A 25,213-nucleotide genomic window follows, 5' to 3' on the forward strand; every position below is an offset into this window, starting at 1 on the left:
TGGAATTCTGCATTCAACTGGGTGTATCTTTCTCTTTCTCCCTTGCCTTTCGCTTCCCTTCTTTCCTCAGCTATTTGTAAAGCTTCCTCAGACAACTCTACTATGATTCTAATATCCCCACCTGCAAAAAAAGTGTTTCAACTTAGGGTCTTCCTCAGTGATCCAATATGTAAAATAGTAAGTGCATGCATGCGGCTTCTAATCAGATTGTATAGTTCAAACCTCTCATGACAAGTAGCTAATATGAACAAATGTGAGGTCTCCATAAAACTGGCCTAACCTTATCAGCCTCAGAACTGGTATCTACTCTGGCCCCTTAACCAATTTGTATAAGAGGTATGCTTGTTTCACTCTTAAACTACATTGAAAATTTACCTAGCTGAGACAGCACAGTTTGGAACTGCTCCCTGAAATGCTCAAGACCCAAACAAAGCTTTTGCACCAGTTTCTTTAAACACAGGGGAATAACAGCCCCTCCATTTGGTGTGCTATTATAAACTTCTGCCAACTCCTTTTTAATTAAATTAGCTATATATTTCATATATTTGCCCTTCTGGGTGTCTTATTTCTGCACACCCAGTTAAGCAGTGGCAGGAAGCGCATGGGGCTCCTCTTCTGGAGTAAAGGCTGTAGAATCTTCTGGAATAACTTTGGCTGGTGATATGTTCCAACATATCCTCATACTTGTACTGTTTCTCCTCTGGATAGAGATGATCTTCCTGCAGAAGATGCCTTGTAGGCTGGCCACATATGTCAACACAGAGGAAATACATCACCAGAAAACACAAATTTGTATATGCATATTTATGTCATTAGTGATGATTGCTACAATTTTAAAATAAAACACATGGTGAAGACTGACCAGGACTGGAGTCCCCCACAGAGCCCTTTCTCTCCTACCCTTAAAATATAAGAAAGGTCTTGGAAAACATTAGGGCAGACTTGTTTCTCTCCCTTTCTAGTGCTTAGCCTTGCTCTTTCTCTCATTTTTATCTTGCTATTACACTAGTCCCTAGCCTTGTTAACTTATTTGTTAGAGTAATGTCCCACCATTTTTTCTGAAAGAATCCTGAGCTGGCTTACATAATCCTTCTCCTCTCCAACTTTATCCTCGCAACAAACCAGTGAGGTAGGCTGGCTCAAAGTCAGTGATTGGCCCAAAGTCACTCAGTGAACTTCTTGACTGAATGAGGATTAGAACCTGGATCTCCAGAGTCCCAGGCCAGTACTGTAAGCACTATACCAGACTATTTCTCTCCCCTCCTCTTCACTTTTGACTAGCCATGGCAACCATTATGTGACTAGCCACATCCTCCATAAAAGTCATTCTACCATGCTGCCTACAACAGTTTCTCAAATTCCCAAATGTGCCCATGAATATAAAAAGACTGGGGATCCCTGGAGTAGGTGATCTAGTCTGGCTTCCATGTGTCAAAATAGGCAAATTCAAAGCACCTGTTCTTCCGCCTTTTGATTCTTTGACTTTATGTCAGATTTGGACTGTGCACCTCCTTCAGAGGACACCTGCAAGTAGAATTTCTACCAGTTCTTCAAAATAAAGTATTGTCCTCTGCAAAATAGGAAACCCGGCCCTCCCAAATTGTACTTCTGGTTGACAAATATGTTCCTCTTCTGGGAAATGTTGTGCTTTCCTGTTTTGCTTGAGAAACTCTTGTTCCAGAGAATGTTGGGCACCTTGCTCTTTCATTATGTCTCACAGCCCTGGTTCTCATAACTCTTGTCTTTTCTCTTGCAGACAAAGTCAGTTGGATTCATCTGCTCTGGTATTTCAGCACCCTTAAAGTTTTTTGCAATCACTAACTTGTTTTGAATCGGGAGAATGCTACATTTTTCTCTCCAAAAAGGCATTTGGTTCAGCACATTTCACTTAGACCTGCCTTCCATACAAGGGATGACTGTAACTTTCCTCTCCTATAGAAAAGTGGCAACACAGAATTGTCTTTTTAACCCAAAAGTCACTAGTAAGGTCATTTTTTTATTATAACTGATTTGTTGACTTTTAAAATGATTACATCACCCAAACCTCTGCATATAAGATATTATCTTTTTGTATCAGCTTTTAAAAATATTTTCCTCAGCCAGTTATCCAATGTCTCAAACTCCTTTCAAGCAGAAATTTTACTGCTGGTGTCAGTATTTCATTTCTATCATCTAAAATTAGAAGCATAGTAGGTCCAAGCCTACCTGCACACTACTTTTAATTGTAAGATTTTTTCATAAACAGACACACACAGGGGTTGTTTCTAAAGAGGTTAACTGTTTACAACTCTGCCCCCTCTCCTCCACACTTTAAATATCTGCTGAAGTGGCTCATAATCTACAAAAGCTTACATTATACAACCTCCAATTAAGCAAACTGAAGCAGATTTTGGGTGACACAAGGACAGCATGTTATTTTATTCCACAGTCAGGGTTAGCGAGTGATGCTTGTGAGATTGTCTTCATTTACCAAAATAACTTGGCTAGTATGGGGTACATTGCAACTAGCCTTGGGTGGCTGGTGGCAGTATTTGGAGCTCTCTTTCAGGCAGTAAAGTATCATGGGCTTGCTATGCCATAATACATCTGCAAGAGCGCCATCCTATGTACTCCCAGAGCTACTCTCCGGTAAGCAAGTGTAGAACCACATCCTTCGACCTGTATGGGCCCCCAAGACTCTTCGCTGAGGGTTGCTAGCGGTGGAAAAGCTCACTCGGCACATCTGCAGAGACGTTTGTAGCTCGGAAACACAGCGGGTCGGTTTCACACCGAAACAGGATTCCGCGAGGCTGGTTCAAAACCTGGGCTGAGACGAAGACAGAAGGAGACCGCCGAGACCTCACCTCACCTCGCCGTCCACTGCGCCCCGCGCCCCGAGGCCGGCGGGGCCGCGAGCGCGCCACGCCCACAGCCGCACACCCGCTCCTTCCCGGAAGTGCCACGTGTCCCAAGAGCGCCTGCGCGGCCTCGTCCAGTCCCTTCCGGTGTGAGGGCGAGAGCCTCCCCTGCTGAGCTTGCCGCTGGGCGAGCAGCCGCAGGCACCCGCGTACCGACTCTGCCGCCACCGCCATGGCCCAGCCGGGGAGACCCACGTACGGCAGCCAGAATGGCGCCGGGCAGCCGCCGCATCTGCACAGCAACGGTGAGTGAGCCCGCGTGGGGTCCAGCGGAGCCGCCACCGCCGGCTTGCGCTGCGGGGAAGCACGGGCTGAGCGAGGCGAGGGGCCGGTGTCAGGGCTCCTGGCTGCGAGGGGGCGGCGGGCGGGCGAGCCCTCGAGGTCGGTGTGCGTAGCTGTGACCTCCTGAGGCGGCCTCTGGCTTCTCCTCTGAGCTGGACCTGGTGCGCCCGGAGGGGGCTGGACGGGTGATCTCTCCGGGGTTATTGGCTTTTGGCCACGAGGGTTCCCTCATTCTTGTCCAGTCTGAGACCGGAGACTTGGAGGCCTTTCATTCTCGACTGGATCCCTGATTGGAATTCCCTGGCCTTCTAATAGCGAATGAGTAGTGAGTGAGTAGTACGGCAGCGCTTTGAGGAGGAGCAGGAAGATGAGCATTTATGTTGGTTATCGTAACTGTTCTTGATTTTGCGGTAAAAGTTGGCGTTTTAGGTTAGGAGGTTAAGAGGTTAGGAGTGGGGGGCTGGTCGTATTCCTAGAGTGCAACTTTGCTCCTTAAAATTGTATCACCAGAATTTTGTATAGGAATTGGAGAAAAAGTGCTGTGTGGCTGTTCCGTATAGGTAACCGGTCATGTACCCTTTTGACATAGCTTCTTAGTTGAATGGTGAATAGATACTTATAGGAGGGTTGCTTCTTCGGAGTAGCTGTCCCACAGTTCGTTGTAAAAAGAAAATGCTGATGTGTGAACAGGATTACCTGTACTAGTTTCCTTCTGGTATTTTTCAGTGACTACAAAGAATCTGAGTGATTCAAGAATATGAATTGCTAGTTTGAGTTTGGATACATACTTGTAGCATAGGATCACTTTAGTGTTGTTGATTGCTTAATTCTTGCTCCTTCATCGTGGAGCCAAAACTATCACCTGAGTCTGGGTGGAGAACTATATGAACTATGCCCCTTCACCCACGTGTACACCTACAGATTTTTCAGAGAGAAGCAAAGCAATAGCAACCTTTAGATCTAGTCCACTGTGCTGTTGGATAGGGCTGACGGAAGTACTTTCTATATGTCTGCAAATGCATCCTACTTCTGTGTTTCTACAGTGAATAACCATAACCTCTGAACGATGCATTGTCCAATGGATGATTGTCCTGACACCATGTATGGAACAGCAGAGTAAAGCAGCCTGTTTGCACATCCTGGTGGCATCCAGCAGCAAATTTTGGTTTAGTAAACCTATGATCTACCCCTACACATGCACCTTTTCCATTTTTTTGTACACAATTTCTGACTGTGTTTGTCAGAGGTTAGTCAGTTATTTAGGGGCTAAATAATGCATAATGATGGGTTTGTACATCACAATTAGACGTTATTCACAAAAACTTGAAGTGATTTGTTGGCAACATGAGTTCCCATGAACTGTTTTTCACAGTTTGCTGCTGTGCTTTGCAAATTGCATCATATCCAGGTCCAGTCAAAGGTAAATAAAATAGCTATTTTGCTAAAGCTGAGCAGGTCAGAATCTGATCAGTGCTAGGAGATTCCTTGGAATCCATCTTGTTTTCCAATACAAAGAAAGGCAGGCTGTAAATATAAGCATAAAATCATGGTGCCACATACATTTCCTTGTAACAGGAAATGCGTGTGTAAGGTTTCTTCTTTTTAAATCCTTTATTTTGTAATAGATGAGTAAAATGTAAGTAAAATTTCAGTGCAGTTTTCATAAAGTCTTCAGTTGAAACAACAGGTAGCATACATCTTAGTCACCATTTTGGACCTTGTTTGTATATGTGGCACTGTAATGATCATTTGTAGCATGGGAAGAATCTTGAATTTGGCATTTGAATAATCATTTTTTACTTAGGAATCTTCAATTAAAATGGGGATCACAAAAGGATTTTCTTTGTCTCCTAATCCTTAGTAAAACTTGAATAGAAGAGCCTGGTTTCAGATTGTGACTTGTGCTTTACCAACATCATGAATGGCTTTTGTTACAGGTAGTACTTACTCTAAACTACTTGTATATACAGGCAAAGAGTCAGCTACCTGTTGGAGTAGGAAAGCACTATTGTTAAAAATACAAAGTTCTGGATTAATATGTTTAACCTTATATTGGATTGAATAATGAAGGAATTTTGGAACAATCAAAACAGGAAAGTGTCCTCTATATGTTTTGAGCTTCCCCTCCCAGGATTTCTGACCAATGGCCATGCTGGTTGGGAGTTGAAATACCACCTGGAGGCCACCAGGCCGGGGAAGACTAATTTAGAGATTGCGTTGTGCTATGAGAGGCTAGCCACGGATATGGGCTTTGCTAATTATATTTCATAGATTTTCCTTTGCCCAGTTTGAGAGCATCTGATTAGCAAATCATATTTTCATTCACAGCTTAATATTGTCTGATGTTATATTTTGTTTTGGTAATTGCCCATTTGAGAAAGAGAGCTGCTGTGCAGAGATATTTTTTTTTAAATTATCCTGTTATTTTTGTAAGGTCAGCTTCCAAACACAACTGTTGTTTTTGGTCTGCACAGTCATAAGGCCTGGATCCTGAAAATCCTATTGACCTTGCTGTGTGGAGTGAAAAATTCATTCAGATTCTTATTGTTGCACAAAAGCAAGCAACTGCAGGACTTGTTGCATAATAATCTGATGTTCTCGGGTGTCCTCTTTGTTCTTACAGTTAACTATATGTGTATAGCAGAGCATTGGATATGGTGCAAGGATTTTCAGGATTTCAAGAAGACTACCATTATGTAGTCCTGATAAATTAGCTATAACTAGGATAGATTGATTTATACATTGATTTGTGTTTTTGTAAACCAGTCAGAGAGGCATCCTGGCTAATGGGTAGTGTAGAAATCCAGTAAATAAATAAAATTAAAGCAAGGCATTTTAAGTTAACTGATTTAAATCTGCAAGAAAAAGTCCAATTTAAACCATATTTTCCACTGAACTATTATCATATATTTCCTGAACAGTGGTGCAGATCAAACACCTAAACCATGTTAATTTACAGCCAGAATATTATTTACACTTGGTTTTTCTAAGCAGACTGCATCTTTTTGTCTCACTTAGCTCTTTAAAATAAAATATTTACCTATGCAGGACATGTCTTTAAAATAGTCCTACATAGGATCTTTCTTATGACTGGCACTCACATGTTACACATGTCTACTCAGAAATAAGTTCTGCTGAATTCAAATACGTTTATTTCCTGACAAATGGTTATAGTATTTCAGCCCAAGCCTAGGATTACAGGAAGGTACACACTGGACAATTAAGTTAGCTTTTTCCTTCCCAGTATTACTGCTTTTTACTTCACTTTGTTTCAGCCTAGCCTGGTTCTTAGAAAAACAAAGTAGCCATAAGAAATGAAATACCCATGACAGATAGATTGAACTAAGGTTTGAGACTTACCAGTCTAGAGCATGTGAACATTTTTGTCATGTGAAAATGAATTGCCTTGGGTAAGTAAGTAAAGTTGTAAGCATTCATATTTAAGAAATTATCATACTGGTTCTTCAGTTTGGTAGAAAAGCTTCCTTTATCCCATTGTAACTGGTAGTGCTGTTGATCCTGGTTAGATACTAACTAGATTGCATAACATGTTTATATTCATGCAGTGTTAACTTAAATGTTATATTAGATAAACTTAGTCTTTAAAATTTCTTTAGCATCAAAAATTCTGTTTAAAATTTATTTTTGACTTTTAAGTTTTTTATCTACCCTGCTATATTTTCCTTCTGCCTTGCTTAGGTCAACATCTTTGCCTTGCTTTTCCGCCACATAAACAAGAATACCGGCCATCTATGCAGACTGTGATCTGGTTTGCATGTATTTATTTTATTTGCTTATTTATTACATTTACATACCACCCCATAACCCACAGGTTCTCTGGGCAGTTTACAAATTTAAACGTCATTTATACATTTTATTAAATAAACAAACAATACGACAAGGCAACAGCCTCAGCAGCTATAATAATTTAACTCCCTGGTGCAGCAGCAACTTATAAAACAGTATTTTAACTGGCACAGAGGATAATAAAATACTATTTAAAACTAACACAGCAAGACTTAACTATTAAAATAACTGGGAAATAAAAAGGTTTTCACTTGGCACCAAAAAGATGGCAGGGATGGCACCAGGTGTACCTCTCTGGGAACCATATTCTGAAGATGGGGTTCCCTTACTGAACAGGCCCTTCTCATGGTTGCCAGCCCCTTACTTCTCTTGTGAGGGGTGTTTCCTGAGAAGGACCTTGGCAGATGAGCTTAAGGGCTGGGTAGGAATATATGGGGCAGTTAACCATTCCTTCATATAACCTGATCCTATGATGTTTAGGGCTTTCAGTGTTAGTACAAGCACTTTGAATTTGGCCTGAACTTCAACTGGCAGCCAGTGTGGCTGAAAGAGTATGATGTGATCTCATGGGCCATTCCCCATTAATAGCAGCGCTGCCCTATTCTGAATAAGTTGGCATTTCTGGACCATTTACAAATGCAACTTCACACAGAGTACATTAGAATAGTCCAAATGAGAGGTTACCAGGGCATGGATAATGGTGAGCCTCTGCCTTGCAAGATAGGGATGTAATTGGTAAATCAGCCTAATCTGATAAAAAGTGCTCTTAGCCACTGAGTTCACTCATGACTTCAGTGAGTTCTGGGTCTAGGAGCCTCCCCAAACTATGTACCTTGTTCTTTAGGCAGAGTGCAACTTTGTCCAGGAGAGGTTGAAAATATCCCACCTGGGCAGATGATCTCCCACCAGCAGCACCGTAACTTACATCTTGTCTGGATTGAGTCTCAGGTTATTGGCCCACCTCCCATACATTACTGAGTTCAGGCAGTGATTTGAACAGCCACTGCCTTAGCTGGATTTAATGAAAAAGAGAGGTAGAGCTGAGTGACATCTGCATATTGATGACACCTCAGCCCCTACCTCCAGATAACTTCTCCCAGTGGTTTCATGTAGATGTTAAAGAGCATGGGGGATAAAATAGGGTGTTGCAGTACCACAAATGAAACCACAATTTGTTGTGCACAAGTGAGAGTGAATAAGTTCCTCACTTTTCACTTTTAAACAAACCTATGGTTGATCAGGTTATTGATTATGACCCAGGAGCCCAGAGCACTGAGTTACCATATTTTTCGCTCTATAAGATGCGCCTGACCATAAGACGCACCTAGTTTTTAGAGGAGGAAAACAAGAAAAAAAATATTCTGAATCAAATGGGCACATAATCACAGGCACATTCCCCATCACTTCCCCATGGGCTGCCCATCTGACAGACTTACTGCACACACATATTCGCTCTATAAGACGCACAGACATTTCCCCTTTTGAGGGGGGAAAAAGTGTGTCTTACAGCAAAAAATACGGTATTTAGTCCAATGCCAGCACTGCAGAGTCATAGCTTGGGTCATATGTTGCAAGCACAACATATCAGAGGTAAATTAAAAGCAGAAGTGATGAGCGTGTGGGAGTAGGCATACTTGCTCACTCTTGCTCTTTCCAGCAGATCATGGGATTAAACTACATGCAAACTGGCCGTGTTTTCACATGTGTGACTTTAGTCAGAGAAACAAGCTGAGAGGCCAAAATACTGAGGAAGCAAGAGCTGTCAGGCTGAATTGAACCATTTTCATGACATGAAAAACTGAAATGAATGCCCATGTTTGTTTGGTGAAAAATTTAATTTTTATGAGAATGGGACTTCAGGGTTACCATGCTGATAATGAGAGTTAAATGAAACTATGTTGCTATTTAAATTAGAAAAATTTAGTATTTTATTTTATTTTTAAAAATTCAGTAAAACAATGTGATTTTGAATCTGCATTTTTAAAGCTTCCCAATCTGGTTCCAGTCTTGATTTGTCACAAGTCTGCGTCTAGCTATTCTTTATTCAGAGACTGCGTGAATCCTCATACTTACTTTCTAGCAATTCTTTCCCCCCCTTCTATTTAGGTTCTAGTGGGGTTGCCTCTTGTAATATACTGCATGCTGTCACTTTGGTGGCTTCCTTCATTCTCATGGTTGTTGGTGCATTCTTTACAACAGGAATAGGAAAACTTACACATGGAAATTCTTTATTTGATCTATGTGGGGAGGGGGGATCCCCCATCCCCAGGTCCTGCTTCCTCTTTTCCAGGACTCACTGGTTTAAACTGTGATCACTGTGGGTTCCCATTGGTTTCCCTTTGTGCTTTTTTGTACTTGCTCAGATTATATGCAGATGTTTCATAGGGGAGAGGTATATCTGAAAACCACTTTCTGTTTTTGAATGCATCTGAAATCCAGCATGACTGCAGGCATAAGTTTCTGCCCTTCTCACAGATATAAGAGGGTTTTCTTGATGCTCTTTCTGTCCCCAAGCCAGAATAAAAATGTTCTTGCCAGTAGAGAGCTAATACAGTCATTTGTGGACTTCATGAAAAGGAAGGCAGGGTTGATCCTGCAGTCACACCAAGATTTGGAGGGATCTTTAACACCATCTCCTTATCTGTAGAGACCTGGCCTGTCCTTTTTGTTATGGCTAGTCAAAACATGTGCACCCACAGTGAGAAGCTTAGAGAAAAGTTCCTGTGTACCAACTTAGATAATTGCTTGTTTCAATTAGTCTTTACTCCATTACTTGCCTAAAAATCAGACCTTTCACCAGCTATTTTCTAAACTGATAGTATGTCATGGATAAGAAGTATAAAATGAAGCTGAATTCTTGCTCCACAGCTGTTTACTGTTTTCATTAATAGCATATTAGCTTCCATGGGTACCATTTTTTCAGTGGAAAGGCATGATAGAAAATCATTAAACAAGTTAAATTAAAATATCTGAATTCAGAAGCATGCAGATCTTCCTACTGGTCAGAAGAAGAACCTGTATGATTTATGTGGATGATACGGTACTAATTTTTCGTACTTGTGTAGGTCTGAGTAGAGTGTTATAAGTGCTGTGCATTTTTATTACTAGTCAACTATGCATAGTTGGCAGCTCAAAAAAATTAAAGCAATTAATCTGTATCTTTATGAGCTAATTTCCTTCTACAGGGAACTGGAAACATGAAATGCGTAAAACTTAAATTCAGCACTAGAAATTCTAAATTTTGGGGGATTTATGGTGGCTAGCAAACTGCTCTATTTTAAATGTCTAGTCTAACTTAAACTGCAAGTTTTATTAAGGCAAAATTTGGGGCTATATGTGTCTGCCAAGCTTGAATTTTCTCAGAATATTAAGAACTTTTGTGTTTATCTTCTTCTCAACAAAAAGTATGACAGATTTTTCTGAGAGCTAAAACCAAAATACTTCCTGGTGGAATTGTGGGTGCGTTCATTTATTTTCAAATAGGCTAAATTAATATATAGAACCAAAAATAGATTCAAACTGTTTAATGGAATGGCTGTGATCCAGCTCAGTCAATTAAGTCAACCCAGCCTGAAAGGCGGCCAAGAAGTACTTTAAATAATTTTTTAAAATAACACATGGTATCAGTCCTGGACAGATGGTTTGATCAAATGATTTTTAGTAGAGAATTTAGCGGTGAAGCTTTTACAAAGGTGGGATTTAAAAATAGTTTGAGAAAAGAATAATCCTGCAGGTTGGAAGGACTGTGTGAAGATGGCTCCTTGGTATGTTGAAGTACTAGCATGATGCTGAAAATGCTTAACTGATAAAAATTGGTTTGAGAAACGGTTTACCTCTTTACATAATATTCCTTGCAGATCTTGTTTAGAAATATTGGGATATCCATTTCTGCATGTATAGCAGTGGAGGAACTGAGGGCAGTATTATTAGTGTTCCACAGCTAAGTGTACGTAGAATAAATTTCTTTCCCAGTTGAGAGGGTTTTTTAAAGTTACTGAAACATGCAGGCTGTACTGCAATCATCTGCCGTGTTGGCTAAAATAAGACTGAGTTCTTAAACCTTATTTGGATCAGTGTGATGATATGGATCTTCTAAAGTGAGAATTATTTCTGGAGGGATTTGTTATTTTTGTATGTAGCTGTGTCTTGCGTTTTTTATTTTATGCTTAGATTTGTTTGTAACTCCTTTAGAACTTGTGGATGATGCAAATGAACTTAAGTGTGGTCTTTTCCCTTGCTGCCTCTTGGCAACTTGGGGCCAGACTAGTTGTGACACAGGAGAGCTTTTCTGCCAGTGTTTGTTTTCACTTGAGCGCATTTGCTGTGGGTTCTGAATTTGATCAGAGCAATGATGTGGATGTAAGGGGCAATTCTTTAAATTATTTTTTCTTATGAATTTCAAAATCACGACCAAATCCTTAAACATTAAAGTATTTTACTTTATAAAATAAAGAGCCAAAGTTTTCTTACAGGAGATTTGAGCAAATATATTAGAATAAATGCATATATACTGTGTACACTTGCATGTTTTATATATAGCAAGATAATACTGCTATAAGGTATGTATAGTCTTCAACACAGTCCAGATATCCATTTATTTGTCCACTCAAACTGTCTAAAAACCACCCATTCAAAAATGGAAAATTTCTCAAGTCCTCCACTTTGTGTAATTCCAAGTGGCTGTTTGTCCTTTCAGTGTTGTAGTTTTGTTTATTGGTTTGTTTGTTAAAACATTTATATTCCATTCAATACCAAGGATCTCTGGACAGTGGTACAATAGGCAGCACATACAGAATATAAATATGCAATAAAACCAATCATTAAAACAGCATTAAACCTTAAAATATAGGGACATTAAAAAGGTTATGGCCTGGCACTGAAATGAATAAAGCAGGTTCCAAAGCTGGGGCACTACCACAGAAAAGGCCCTTCTCCAGGTAACCACTCTTCTCTTCTTCAGAGATTGCTCCCAAAGAAGGACCTCAGCTGAAGATCTTAAGAGTTGGGCAGATGTATATGGAGGGAGATGCTTCTTCAGATACCCAGGCCCTAAACTGCTTAGGGCTTTATATTGCATTGTTGCACCTTAAATTGGACCCAGACTTCAAGCCAGTGCAGATGGTATAAGACTGGTGACCACTTCTGTTGGTTCCCATTAAAAGCCTGGCTGCTCTCTTTTGAAACAACTGAAATATCCTGACTGTCTTCAAGGGCAGCCCCATGTAGAGCATATTACAGTAGTCCAGTCAGTAGGTTACCAGAGCATGGGTTACTGCTACTAGACTCTACTCCTCCAAGTAAGGACATAGTTGATGGGCCAGCCGAAGCTGGTGGAAGGTATTCCTTTGCATAGCAGTCACCTAGAACTCCAAGGATAACTGTAGGTCGAGTACTCCCAAACTACACACCCTGTTTGGGCGGGGGGGGGGGGGCTGCAAACCTTCCCAGAACAGAGCAAAAATCACTTACCTGGAAAGCTGAACCACCCACCAACAAAACCTTCATCTTATTTGGATTAAGTTTCAACTTTATTGGCCCTCATCGAGCTCATCACACTGGATAGACACTGGTTCAGGACAGTCAGTGCCTCACCTGGATTAGATGTGTGTGAGAGCAAGCACTGGGTGTACTAGTGACTCTTCAGCCCAAACCTCTGAATGACCTCCCCCAGAGGTTTCATGTAGATGCTAAATAGTATGTAGCATAAAAATGGAACCCTACAGAACTCCATGGCATAACTACCATGGCGCAGAGCCATAATCCTCCAGCACCACCTTCTGGAATCAGCCAGCCAAGTAGGAACAGAACCACTGCAGAGGAATGCCTCCAATCCCCAACTCAGCCAATCTATCCAGAAGGATAACAATGGTCAATGCTACTGAAAGCTGCTGAGGGCCTCAGAAGAACCAACTGGGACACACTCCCCCTGTGCCTCCCAGCATGGTCATCATACAGGGTGACCAAGACAGTTTCAGTCTCAAAACCAGGCCTGAAACCAGACTGGAACTGGTCCAGATGGTCAGTTTCCTCCAAGAGTACCTGGAGTTGTTCAGTCAGCACCCGCTCAAGCAACTTGCCCAAGAACACGATATTAGCCACTAGTCTATAATTGGTGACAATCTCTGGGTCCAGGGTTGCCTTCTTTAGGATAGGTCTGATCACTGCCTCCTTCAAGGAAGCAGGAGCCTGACCCTCCCTTGGAAAGGCAATGACAACTTCCTGAACCCAAGTATACATCCCATCCTTGGCTTTGATGATCAGCCATGAAGGGCAAGGGTCAAATAGACAGGTGGTGGGACAGACTTGTTCAGGCACCTTGTCCACATCCTCAGGCCACAATAGTTGAAACCTGTCCAATGAAGGTGGATCAGATGGTGCTCTGGACACCTCCCTTTCAGGAGCCTTATCAACTGTGGAGTCCCAATTTGTGGTGAATCTTAGTGACTTTACCCCTGAAATGCTGGGCCAAGTCATCACATTGGGCCACTGAGGGTGCAAAAAGATCTGACCTGAGTCCAGAATGTAATAGGTTTTGTACCACCTGGAAAAACTGCTGGATGGCACTGTGAGGATGTAAGGGAAGCAGAAAAGATTTTCTTCTTCATTGCCCTCACTGCCACAGCATAGGTTTGATAATAAGGTCAAAAAGAGCTTGGTCAGAGTCAGTACAGGTTTTCTCCACCTGCACTCTAGTCGTCCCCCCACCTGATTCATTGCTCGCAGCTTGGATTTGTACCAAGGTGCCACGTGGGCTCTGCTTGGTGGGAGAGGACATTTAGAAGTGAATGTGTCTACTGCCTGAGTCATTTCTGCATTCCACAGGCAACCTGGGCGTCAACAGGAGCATTAGTCATAGCAGCCAGAAACTCCCCCAGAGTTCTCAGGAATCCATCAGACTCCAGGAGTGGACCATTTTAATAGGTCCCACACTCTTACAGAGGGGCAAGGGGGCCCTCAGTCTGAATCTCACCAGGAAGTGATCTGACCATGCCAAAGGGGTCAGCACCAGATTCCTCCCTTCCAGGTCACCATGTGCCTGCCCAGTTGAAAAAAAACAGATAAAGCGTGTGACCTTTCTCATGTATTGGGCTTATGACATGTTGAGACAGCCGCATGATTGTCTTGGTGGCCATGAAGTCCTGAGCCACTCCTAATAGCCTTGGCCTGGAAGTTGAAGTCCCCCAGAACCACCATTCTGGGGGGGGGTCCCAACACCCAAAATCTGATAAAATCTCCATCAGCTCAGGCAGGGAATCTGTTGGGCAGAAGGGTGCATGGTACACCAACTGAATCCCTAATCTGTCTTGATCACCCAGCACAAGGTGCAAACACTCAAGGTCTCTCTTTGAGTGTACAGGAAGCCTCATGAGAAAGCTTGTATCTTTATAGATGATGGCCACAGCCCCTTTCCCTGACCTTCAAGGCAAGGTTGCATGGCACCAGGTACCCAGGTGGGCAGAGCTGGGTAAGCGTCATGCCTCTTGCTTCTCCCACCCAGGTTTCCGTAATACATGCCAGGCTGGCCCCCTCATCCAGTATTAGATTGTGGATGAGCTATGTTTTATTCTGGGCCAACCTGGCATTCAGTAGCAGCACTACCAAGCCCAAGGGCAGGTTGATACAACTGCCTGGTATCATCTAGTTGGGGAAGAACCAGAAGAAGGGACAGAAATAAGGGTTCTGGCCCTTATTCTATGATGACATGTTAATCTCCCAGCATCATACTTTCCCCTGCCCATAACTACCTCAATGGGAGCACCTGTCTGCTCCCCAAGATCTCCGATAACTATTGAAATATACAATATATAAAAAATAAAAGTGCTGCAACAATTAAAAGTAAATCACATGTAACAACTACCTCTGTGCCTGCATTAACAACCAAGCATCCCAATTAATCCCTAGCTTAATTCCAGTTGCATTCCCTTCCTGCTGCTGGGCACCCTCAGCACAGCACAACCCTAGGAGCCAACAGAAACCTGGAGCGAGCCCAAAGTCCTTGGCCCAGCCCAATCCTGCTAGGCCCCATACCACCCCAAGCTGCTGCCAGAGAAGAAGGTGCAGTCCTGGCCCAGTCCTGGCCCACCTCTGAGAGCAGCCCCCTGTCCCCTATCACTTGGGGGGGCAGGCAAGTGTGCAGATGGAAGTGCAGGGTGGCATGGAGCTCTGGAGTCCTCGTCCCGGTGACAGCTGGTGGAGCTCCTCATCAGTGTTGAGGCAGGCCAGGTGTTGGGCAGCCTTTGGGGTCCTCGCCGCAGCAGGGGAAGAAGGTGTGCAGGTAGCAGTCCTGCTCTCCGCCTCTGCGAGCACAGCCCTCCTCCACGGCCCCCAAATCCCACTCTCACTGGGGGAGGGACAGGCAAGTGCACAGATGGAAGCATGGGTGGGGGGAACGTGGAGCAGCCCTGGAGGCCTCATCCCAGTGGTGGCTGGTGTGGCGTTTTCTTGCCAGCTTCTATTATTAGGCTTTTAACTGTCAAATGGGTGTAGAGTATCCATTGTGATAAGTTACAAAGGATGGGTGGCTAGTTAAGAAGAATATGCAAATATGTAAATATTTTACCTCCTTTCCAAGGCAAACTGCCATTGGTATTACAAAAATATGTGCAAGGGAAGCATTAGCAGTATTGCATCTCTAACATTTAGCTGATTTATTTAAACCCTTATTGGAAAAGACATGGCATCCAACATACTACATTTTTGCTGGATTAAACATAACCTAATATCTGTTACTCTTTCTGCAATTAATGCCAATTACACAGTCCATTGATAGGGCAAAATAGGGTGCTTCAATTCATTATACCATTTCTGCTTAAGATCCTGTGCATCTCATTTGTTCACCAATAATAGATATTTACAAACATGGATTGTGGGTGAATGTAGCTGTTCTACCTCAATCAATATTTTCAATAACAGAGTGGGTTGTGAAAACAGCAAGGCCAAACCTAGATTCCAGCAGGTATTTCAGTTGCATGAATTACCATTCAACTATGAATGGCAGAACATATTTAGCATGTAAAATAAAAATGGCAAAGAGTCATCATTGGGTTCTGCAAGCTGATACAAAATAAAAATCACTCAGTCAATCAAATTCTACCAAACCAATACTTTCTTGCCACTCTTTGAGTCTGGGTTTCCCCATAAAGTTAATTTTGCATGTGAAAATAAATTAAATTACAGCTGACATGAAATTACCTACTACACCTCTCTTACTGCCCTAACGTGATCCTTTCTAGGCTGGTTATCCCCTTCAAAATCTGTTTTGCAGCAGAAAAGATGGCAGATACACTTACACTTTCCACTTGGGCGTAGGAAAGGAAATCTCTCTTAATTGGGAGGAGGCTAAACACTCTCTCCCTCTTCCTGTTTTGATCAACAGTATGGAGCTCCTGAAACTGCATTAGAATAGCTTCCCTCCCAAAAAAAGTTGTGAAACTCTCCAACTGTCTCCTGGATCCTGCTTTTGTTGATCATTGCAAGTAACTGGCAGACTTATACCAATTGCAATCATGTGAACCAACAACCTCCTGCAGTCACCTCTATCAAAAGCTTGAAGCTTCCCTGTTATTGACAAGTGTCCCCCTTTCCTGCTAAGTTTGCTGCTGATGAAAGTTTCAAATGACAGCATGTAGTGTTATCCTGCTGGCAAAACATATCCCTTATCTATACTGTATAACTTGTTGTACTGCTTTTATAGTCACGTTTGTAGATGATGTTTCTTGCTGATTTTGGACTATTTTCTCCTTTTCTGATACCCTACTGCTCCACAACCTGGGCTTTTACTTAGGGCATTTTACTCCAGCCTTTTGGGACATGGGGGCCACATTTAGAGTGCTCAATGCCTAAAGAAAGCCACATCTTCAATCAAAATGTAACAAAATTATTACCCCACTGATTTAGATCAAAAGTAGGCATCCAGAGGTCAATAAAGAAATGTTAACTTGAATGCAATCCATTTTGGAACAATATTTTACTGTAGAATCCTTTTCTTTAGCTACACATGCCTAACTAGTGAGTGTGAATTTTGTGGCTGTTTTCTGCTAGCCAAGGCATTAATGTATAAGTCAAGGTTTGTGAGATGTCATGTAAATGTTCCTCTGTAAGTCTTGCCCTACCATTGGATTTCACTATTTATCTTGGAAAAGGTTTGTTCACAGATGTATGTGGTGCCAAAGACTGTGAACATGGCTGCAGCAAATTTCTTTAGATTGATAAATATACCAGGTAGACCACAATAGAAATCTAACAGACTATGTTCTGTGTAAATGTCTCTAAGATGATTAATGGTTTGCAAATAACTTGGTTGCATCTGAAAAAAAAAAAGTTAACTTGCAACTTCTTGTGCTGCTTCAAATGGATTCAGAAACATTCTTTCCATGCTTATGGTAATCAGTGAATCCGTTCTGGAATTCTGCCTGCAATAGGTTTAGTGGTTTGATGTGCCTTTCAGCATTGAATTGCAATTTTCTGTCCTTCTCAAATTCTAGTTATTGCAGCAGGAGAAGTTTGAAAAGTTACTTTCACTAACTTGCTTCACAAAAACCTTTAGTTTTGCTTCAAAAGCTTTCAATTCAGAATACCTGTCACACACAAGCTTTTCTTTTCCCTGCAACCTTAGATTCAGTGTGTTCCAATGCTCTGTGATATCAGTTAAGAAAACCAAATCAAAAATCCATCCAGGGTTAGAAATTACTTCTTGACCTTTTCCTTTCTCCTTGAGAAAGGCATCAACTTAATGAATGAAGACTGAAAAAATGTTTGAGGAGTTTGCCTTTGCTATGCCACTGACTTCTACATAGTCCAGTACATCTCCATACTCTGTATCTGTCTCTGAGAGAAAATTTTGGAACTGACGATGAGTAAGGTCATGATACCTGATATAAGTAATGCTGGATACAACAGTACGCATCACACTTTCCCACTGAAGAATCTTACTACACAATGTTTGCTAATGAATGATGCACTGAAATTGTGTGGAAAGCGAACCATTTAATTTCAGTATCTCTTCATTGATTCTTGCAACTACATCAGTTTTACTTCCCACCACATTCCTTGCACCATCAGTTGTGAAGCTTTTCAATTTCTCCTAACTCAGAACAAGATTTTCTACTGATTCACACACCTTCAAGAATACATTTTCTTCAGTTTAGTGCCTTTCAGTCTCTGCAGGGTGCACAACCTGATAGCTACCGTCATAGTTACCAGGTTCTCCTCAATGTCCTTTCTAAAACTATTTTGCTGCAAAACATTGATTTTTAAAAAAGAGAATTTATCTTGTTCACTCACATCTTTCCTTGATATATTGAGTAGTTTTGTAGCAGGATTCAAAGTGCATTGTACTCCTTTAACACTGAGACAGTTTCAAGACTTATCAGGCAAACTGCTTTATCCTTGTTTAAAACAAAGAAGTACTCAGTAATCCATTTGTCATTAAAGACATGGTGCTCATCTGCAATATTTTGTTCCTTTGAAACAGCACTTTCTCTTGCAGACATCTTCTTACAGAATGTTAGCAGAGCAGCAGTTGCAGAATTTCACTATTATCCTTGAATAATAAATATATGAGAAGCATAGTTTTAGGGGTATAACTCTTCCCTTTCCCATCAAATCCACCCCACCCTGGCTGCTGTGAGGTGGGGATTTTCATTTTGACTATGGCAAAGAAGAGAAGAGACTCCTGCCTCTACAGTTCTCAGGAATACTGAGCCATATGCACTGACTAGGAAGAATTTTTCAAAAATGGATTATGAATCTGACCTACCAGATGACAGAATTGCAATCCTAAATCTCAGATATTATGAGGTTTATTTCTTAATAAACATACTGCCTTGAAGTTTAAATGTACACATGCTATTACTTTTATAAATTTGGGGCCCTCCAAAAAGGGACAAGTAGAGAGAAAGAGAGAAAGAGAAAATGAAAGGGCAGCCTCCAACCTGGAGCAGAGGATATGCCAGTAAGTTGGCTTCAGATTATATGCAGGATGCACATACACAGCATGGGGTGCATCCTCTGTGTGTTTGACTATTGTGAAGTTTTTTTACTGTATCAGGACGTATAAATGCTAAGACATCTTCAGTTCTTATTATGGAATTATATCTGACAGTGTATTATCTTATGGACCTTTCAAGATACTTACTGCTTTTTCTAGCCAATCTTGGCTTTTCAGGTACATTTTGTTTCATTTATATTCCTGAAATGTTAAGACTGCTCAGTTACAATTCAGTATTTATTCACAGAAGGGTTTTTTTTTTTCACCTCCTAGGTCCTGTGCAAAGCGCATTGATGAATTCATCACACTTACAAGATGGACAGAGGTATAGTTCTTTGGCCCCAGGCATGTATACGCAGCAAATGGCAACAAAGAATCCTCTGCTTACATCCCCTGGACTATATAACTACGGTGCATCTCAAAATGTCCCACCTTTTGGTAATCAGGGCCCTGGGCAGACTCTTAATGCAACACCTGTGGGATCTACGTCTCTGCCAACAGCACAACTGGGACCTGGGGCCCTAATATATCCTCCATTGCAGAACTCAGCAGCTACATCAACTTCAGCTGGTAGCTTTCATTCTGGAGCTAATCCAACACATTCAAACTGGCAGTATGACCAGACTCCTTTAAAGCAACCAGCAATGGTCCCTCAAGCAAACCATTTTGCTCACACAACAGCAACCCAACCATTGTCATCATCAGGGAATACAAATCTACCAACAAGCTATCATGTTCCTTCTGCTGGGGGTCTCCCAGTTCAAAACAGCTATACAAAACCAGGTAAGAAACGTAACTCTGCAAATATATATTTAATATGTGAGAGTACGAAGAGCAGCAAGGAATCCTGAATATTACTCATCTCAACTGTTTTGAATCCAGCCCTTTAAAATCTCAACAAAATTTTGAAAGTGTAAAGGTTCTTGTACGTACTTGAGATGTTACCAGAAGAATGGAAAACATTGACAAAAGAAAAAGAGAGGGACATCAATTTAGTGTCTTGTAGTACTCTCAGCAGCCAAGCTGCTATAAAATTGTCTATAACATCATAAAAATATGTTTAATGGTGTATTGCATACAGTTGTACAGAGAGCTCGCAAAGTACATAGAAACTTGAAATACTGATTCACGTTTCTCACGTAACATAGGTGAGTAACAGTGAATACTGGTTTATTCTGATTATTTGGGAGAAGTTTGGAGAGGAATGTGTGAGATCAAACCTTTCCTCAGTCTCTGTTCTGCTTATGCACATAGTACTAACCTGTGGCATAGCTTTTTGGGACAACCTGCCTAGTATGTCCCAAAGGTCTTAATCACTTGGCAACATTCAAATGTATGTTCTGTTTGGTGTTCTACATAGTTAAGTGTTTTATTATAGTTAGTAGTTTCCTGTTGAGTGCTGCCTATACATCTTCACTGGCAAAACTGAAAGATTTAATCTCTAGCAAATATACTGGCTGAAGACTGACTTGCAGTTTAGTAATTTTCAACTGGCTGACCAAGTTGGTTAGCCACCAACAGTATACAATCCACCTATGTAGCATGTAGAATGGCGTATCTCAGACATGTTGGTTTATTCCATCAAATCAAGTAACAAAATTGAGGACTGCCCCAATATTTGGTAGAGAAGTCAATATTTCTTATAGTTAACTTGCTTTGTGCAGAAGGGGATAAACTTAATACAATTCAGCCTTCAAAATATTACTAATTCTTCTTTTCCTTAAATAGGAACACAATTTGGCTACTAGCCATTCATTGCTAAGGTAATAATATGTCACTGCATTGGGGATCATGTGCATCCTGCTGTGGATAAGTAGTGAGACACTCAATTGTTGCTAGTGTGAATAAAAGTATAGATGAGAAGAATAACTTATCCCTGTACAGCATGCTGTATATTTATGTCTTGTGGCATAGGGGTGAAAATGTTTTTGTCAAAACATCTGCTGCTTTGCTTACAAAACAATGTGGTGTACTTTTATGTAACAAAATTGAGCAGAACTGTGTCTGGTGATAAAGAGGCACAAACATTTGGTAACATACTGGAGTGTCAGCTGGATTTGCAACTTTGATCCAGCAACTTAATATAGTGTGATTGTATTGTGACTCTTTCTGTCCTGTTTGATGAAGACTTTTGTGGAACCTTAACATTTGCACATTCCTAGAACAATTTAAGCAATTTCATTAAAAACATCTCACCAATTTTTAATCTCATGTATATATTGATATAGAATAATTGAGATTGGGTAGTTACCCATTTTAAAATTTATTTCTATCCAATATGACATGCAAACAGGTGCCAGGACTGTTGGATAGTATTCATTCATTGAAAGGAGGCAGGACAGGTTATTTTTCAATCCTGATAGCTTAATAAGTCAAATAAATAAATAAATAAATACCAAAGCCAACCCTCATCCAGAATTCAGTTAGTTTTCATTGAAGCTGTTGCAAAATAAAACAGTTTAGTGACTGTATTGAATTTAAGCTATGTCCTGTTCTTGCAGGTCCTGTTCCACAACTGGTCAATCAGTTAACATACTCTCCAGTCCGGCCTCCTTTAGGGCCTCCCACAGTTGGAAGTCCTGCCTATACACAGCCACCCGTTCGCCCAGCAGCTCCACCAGCAAGCACTACACCCCAAAACTCAGCAAGTATGCAAGAAGGTAAACAATTGGTTTATTAAGAAAATACATTTGGGACAAGTTAAACATAGAAACAGGTATCTGAATAACTGGAATGATGAAACTGTTTGACTTAAAAGTTTTTATAAAAGCATTCAGGGAGATAGCAGTGTTAGTTGTTTGAACTTAAGACTTTTGGTTAAGACATAAGCTTTTATAGATTAGAACTGCTCCATGAAGTGTTACGTTCAACTGGTAGGTGTACATATTAGGGGTGCGTGTTGGATTTGGAAGAATTATGAACTGAAATGCTCCATCAAGAATAAAGCACTTCAGTTCATTTCTGCATTGCCCAATAGCTGAAGTTCTTTGGTTTCCCAGTGTACTCAGTTATAATATCAGCAGTATTTACTAATAATTTGCATGTACAAATGCACACTCTTGCATCATTGGCTTAGACGGGCATCCATACTGCATCATGCTTTACTTTGGATCCAAAGCAGAGCCTTACCTATCCCCACTGCTTTCGTTAGCATCGAATGCTTATACTTTTCTGCTTGTGTTTTTGGTGGGTTCTCCCTCTCCCCCTCCCTCTCTAGTTTTGGAGATTTTGTAGTAGATGCCTCTAAAGTTTGAGGGTGGGTTTTTTGTTTTTCCTATAAGTTAAGCTTACAGTCTGCAGAGAGTGTTGCCTGCAGATTCTTGTCTATAGTCTTGCGGGCAATTGTTATTAGGATGACATACAGGTTAGAGGTGCCCCTACAATATTGCAACACCTCAGAACAATAGGTGCAGGGTATTTTGTGGAAGGAGAGTCCTAAAAATTTGCACGATTAAAAAAAAAAGTCTTCTCCCACGTTATGGTTTCCGGAGTGTATGCACATTTGTGCGCACACACATGCATGGTATTAAGAATAGTGGTTGGTGCTTTTGAAGTCCCCAAAGCACCAGCAACATATTCTTGGAGAGCAGAGCACCCCAGCTCATCACTGCAGTTTACTTTAAGAGCAGTGGGAGATGCATACAGTGTGAGTGAACTTGAAATGCACCGGAACAGCTCCTGATGACTTTCCTACATTTGTTTCCACAGCAGTGTAATTGGTAGTAAAAGGAGAGCTCTGCTAGAGTTATTCCATGGTTGGAAGGTACAGTAGGCATGTACAGAGCTATCCCCAGCTGTCTGCTAGTGTTGCATATTGCCTAGAGATGGTTATGGATTTAAATATATCAAACTGATAAGAAAAAGTCCAATCAAAAACTGAAGGAGAATGGACCAAGGCATTCTGATTTTCAAAGTAGTTCTGAAGCTTCAAGACTAAATTGCTTCTCCTTGGACTGTTTTTTACACAAGTAACTTTATGTGTCTTGTATGAGACTTTTTACACACCCTTGGTGTTCATATGGATTTAGAAAATTGCAGTTTTGTCCTTTCTATACATACCACATTCTGCCTAACACAAGCCATTGAACTTGTTGATAATTTCATTTGAGCATTTTCCTTATGGTCATAAAAGTGATTGTGTCAGTATTGTAGCTTGCCAAACAGTTCTTCATATAGAAGCATTTCACATGTTTCATTTTTAGTGGAACAGTGATCTTATGTGTATTGCAGGATTAAACATCAATTGCTTTCTAATTAGCAGTATCTGTGACTCTGAAACAAAGTGTTATAGCTTGCAACAAAGGAAGAATATTTTATTTGTGCTATTTGTTTACTGCTTAGATAGAAGAGAATTACTCAGCAGGTAAAGGAGAGACCGACATGGGTTGAATCCAGAGATGTGAATGTGGAGTTCCATATGTACAAAGGGTCTTCTGTTTTCTACCTGTGCCCCTTCCTTGCACTCCCTGAACATCTACTCTTGGGGATTTGGGCACTTTGCAGAATAGTGTGTGTGAGAGAGTGAATCTGCATCTAGTACTGCACAGAAAGTGCATCTCATGTCAGTGAAAATACTGTTCAGCTTATTTAAAAGCACCAAAATAATGCATTTTATTTATACAATTATTATTAATAGATCAGAGTTACTTCTTCCCTCTTTTTCAGACGGAGGCCAAGAGGTAACCACAAATTTTACTAAGCCACAATTTTCAGTATAGATAAGGTTTTTGACTAGTTTCTGTTAAAGGCAACTTTCCCCACCACATATCTTATCACACATTCAAGGATGCTACAGAAAACAAGTATGATAAATTATTGGTAATACTTGTGTTGGAAAAATTGTCACGTAAGGTTATTGAAGAATTATTTCCGGTCTAAGAAAATCTACAGTGGAGATTATTTCTGTGGTGTTTTATATTCTACAAATGTAAGTTTGTAAAATGTTGCTACTGTCAGACAAACTTGACTTTTAATAGAAAACCATCCAATAACTACTAATTGAATGGATTTAAGTGTTTGCTTCTAACATATGACTTTCTTAGCAGGTGATACTGCATCCACTGCCAGTGATGGATCATTGGTCCAGAACAACTATGATACAATAGAAGGAGGTGGTTTCCTGGGTAAGACATTTTCTTTAACTTATTATCTTACTGCCTCTTTATGATGGCTTTTGCAAATTCCCTGTTCCAGTAAAATAAAATTAACTGTTTCAGATATCCTGAACCCATATACAGTGGTACCTTGGCTCATGAATGCCTCAGTTCATGACCAAATCGGGTTGCAAACAAAAATTTCATTAAAATGTTGACTCAGGTCGTGAACCCCACATTGGGAGAGGGGAGATGGCTGCAATCATGCGGGGGGGGGGGTGAGATGGCCAAGATCGTGCCTGTCTCAACTGCAATCTCAGCCATATCCCCCGCAAGCATGATCACGCCTGTCTCCCCGCCCCCAGCGTGTCTGCATTCGCGCCCGTCTCTCTCCCCCCCTCCCACACACAGGGGCGACAGGCATGTGCAGGGATGACAGGCATGCTCGTGGTCATGCGGGGGGTGAGATGGCTGCAATCTTTGTTGTTCTTTGTCACTTTGCTTCACATTTTGCTGATTAAAAAAAATAGTTACAGAACAGATTAACCTTATTTTCATTGAACCTTATGGGGAAATTTAACTTGGCTCATGACCAATTTGGGTCACAACCAGAGTCCTGGAATGGATTAAGTTCGTGAGCCAAGGTACCACTGCACTTGTTCAGCAGCCCTGCAGTGTCTTTGGGACAAATGGCCTTTAGGTTAAAAAAAGAAGATACTGCCTTAGTGGAAGTTGGAAATTTTATTTTCCAGGACTAGAATGTAGATTTACCATATATGTTATATAATTCTAGACACTTCAGAAGTTGTATGATTTTTAATCATTATCATTTAGTGGATACTTAGCAATATTCCTGAAAGTTTAGGCCAGGACTATGCTTAAATGGAACAGGGCTATAAGGTCTTCATTTTTGTTACACAAGTTAAAATACTATAGTAAAAATCACATAATGCTTGATTATGGCTAGGGATTAATGGTTAGGGACACTGTTAGCCATTTCTTAAAACACAAATGCAACTAGCAACCACTAGTCTGCTGTCAATAAAACAGTTCTATCAAGGTTGTAGGAACTGAAAAGTCTTTTTTTAAATTGACTGCCTAATCAAACATTGTCAGACTATATATGGAAATAATTAAAATTCTGC

General features: G+C 40.9%; 1 protein-coding gene across 4 annotated transcripts in view; it reads left to right on the forward strand.

Moving 5' to 3' along the window:
- Nucleotides 1–2,965: 2,965 nt before the first annotated feature.
- The window catches only part of SEC24A (SEC24 homolog A, COPII coat complex component), a 50,116-nt gene continuing 27,868 nt past the window's right edge, over nucleotides 2,966–25,213 (forward strand). The window contains exons 1-5 of one of the 4 annotated variants that reach the window (XM_044454229.1): nucleotides 3,076–3,142; nucleotides 4,223–4,425; nucleotides 19,249–19,758; nucleotides 21,477–21,635; nucleotides 24,018–24,098. In XM_044454229.1, coding sequence (XP_044310164.1) covers nucleotides 19,269–19,758; nucleotides 21,477–21,635; nucleotides 24,018–24,098 — 730 coding nt within the window. In that variant the 5' untranslated portion in view covers nucleotides 3,076–3,142; nucleotides 4,223–4,425; nucleotides 19,249–19,268. Of the gene's footprint in view, nucleotides 3,143–4,222; nucleotides 4,426–4,468; nucleotides 4,600–19,248; nucleotides 19,759–21,476; nucleotides 21,636–24,017; nucleotides 24,099–25,213 lie in introns of those variants that run through there. The other 3 variants (XM_044454227.1, XM_044454226.1, XM_044454228.1) reach the window with 3 other exon arrangements.

Source organism: Varanus komodoensis, unplaced genomic scaffold (assembly GCF_004798865.1).
Source record: "Varanus komodoensis strain SLA01 unplaced genomic scaffold, ASM479886v1 scaffold7_3, whole genome shotgun sequence".
In the NCBI taxonomy this organism is placed as follows: Eukaryota; Metazoa; Chordata; class Lepidosauria; order Squamata; family Varanidae; genus Varanus; species Varanus komodoensis.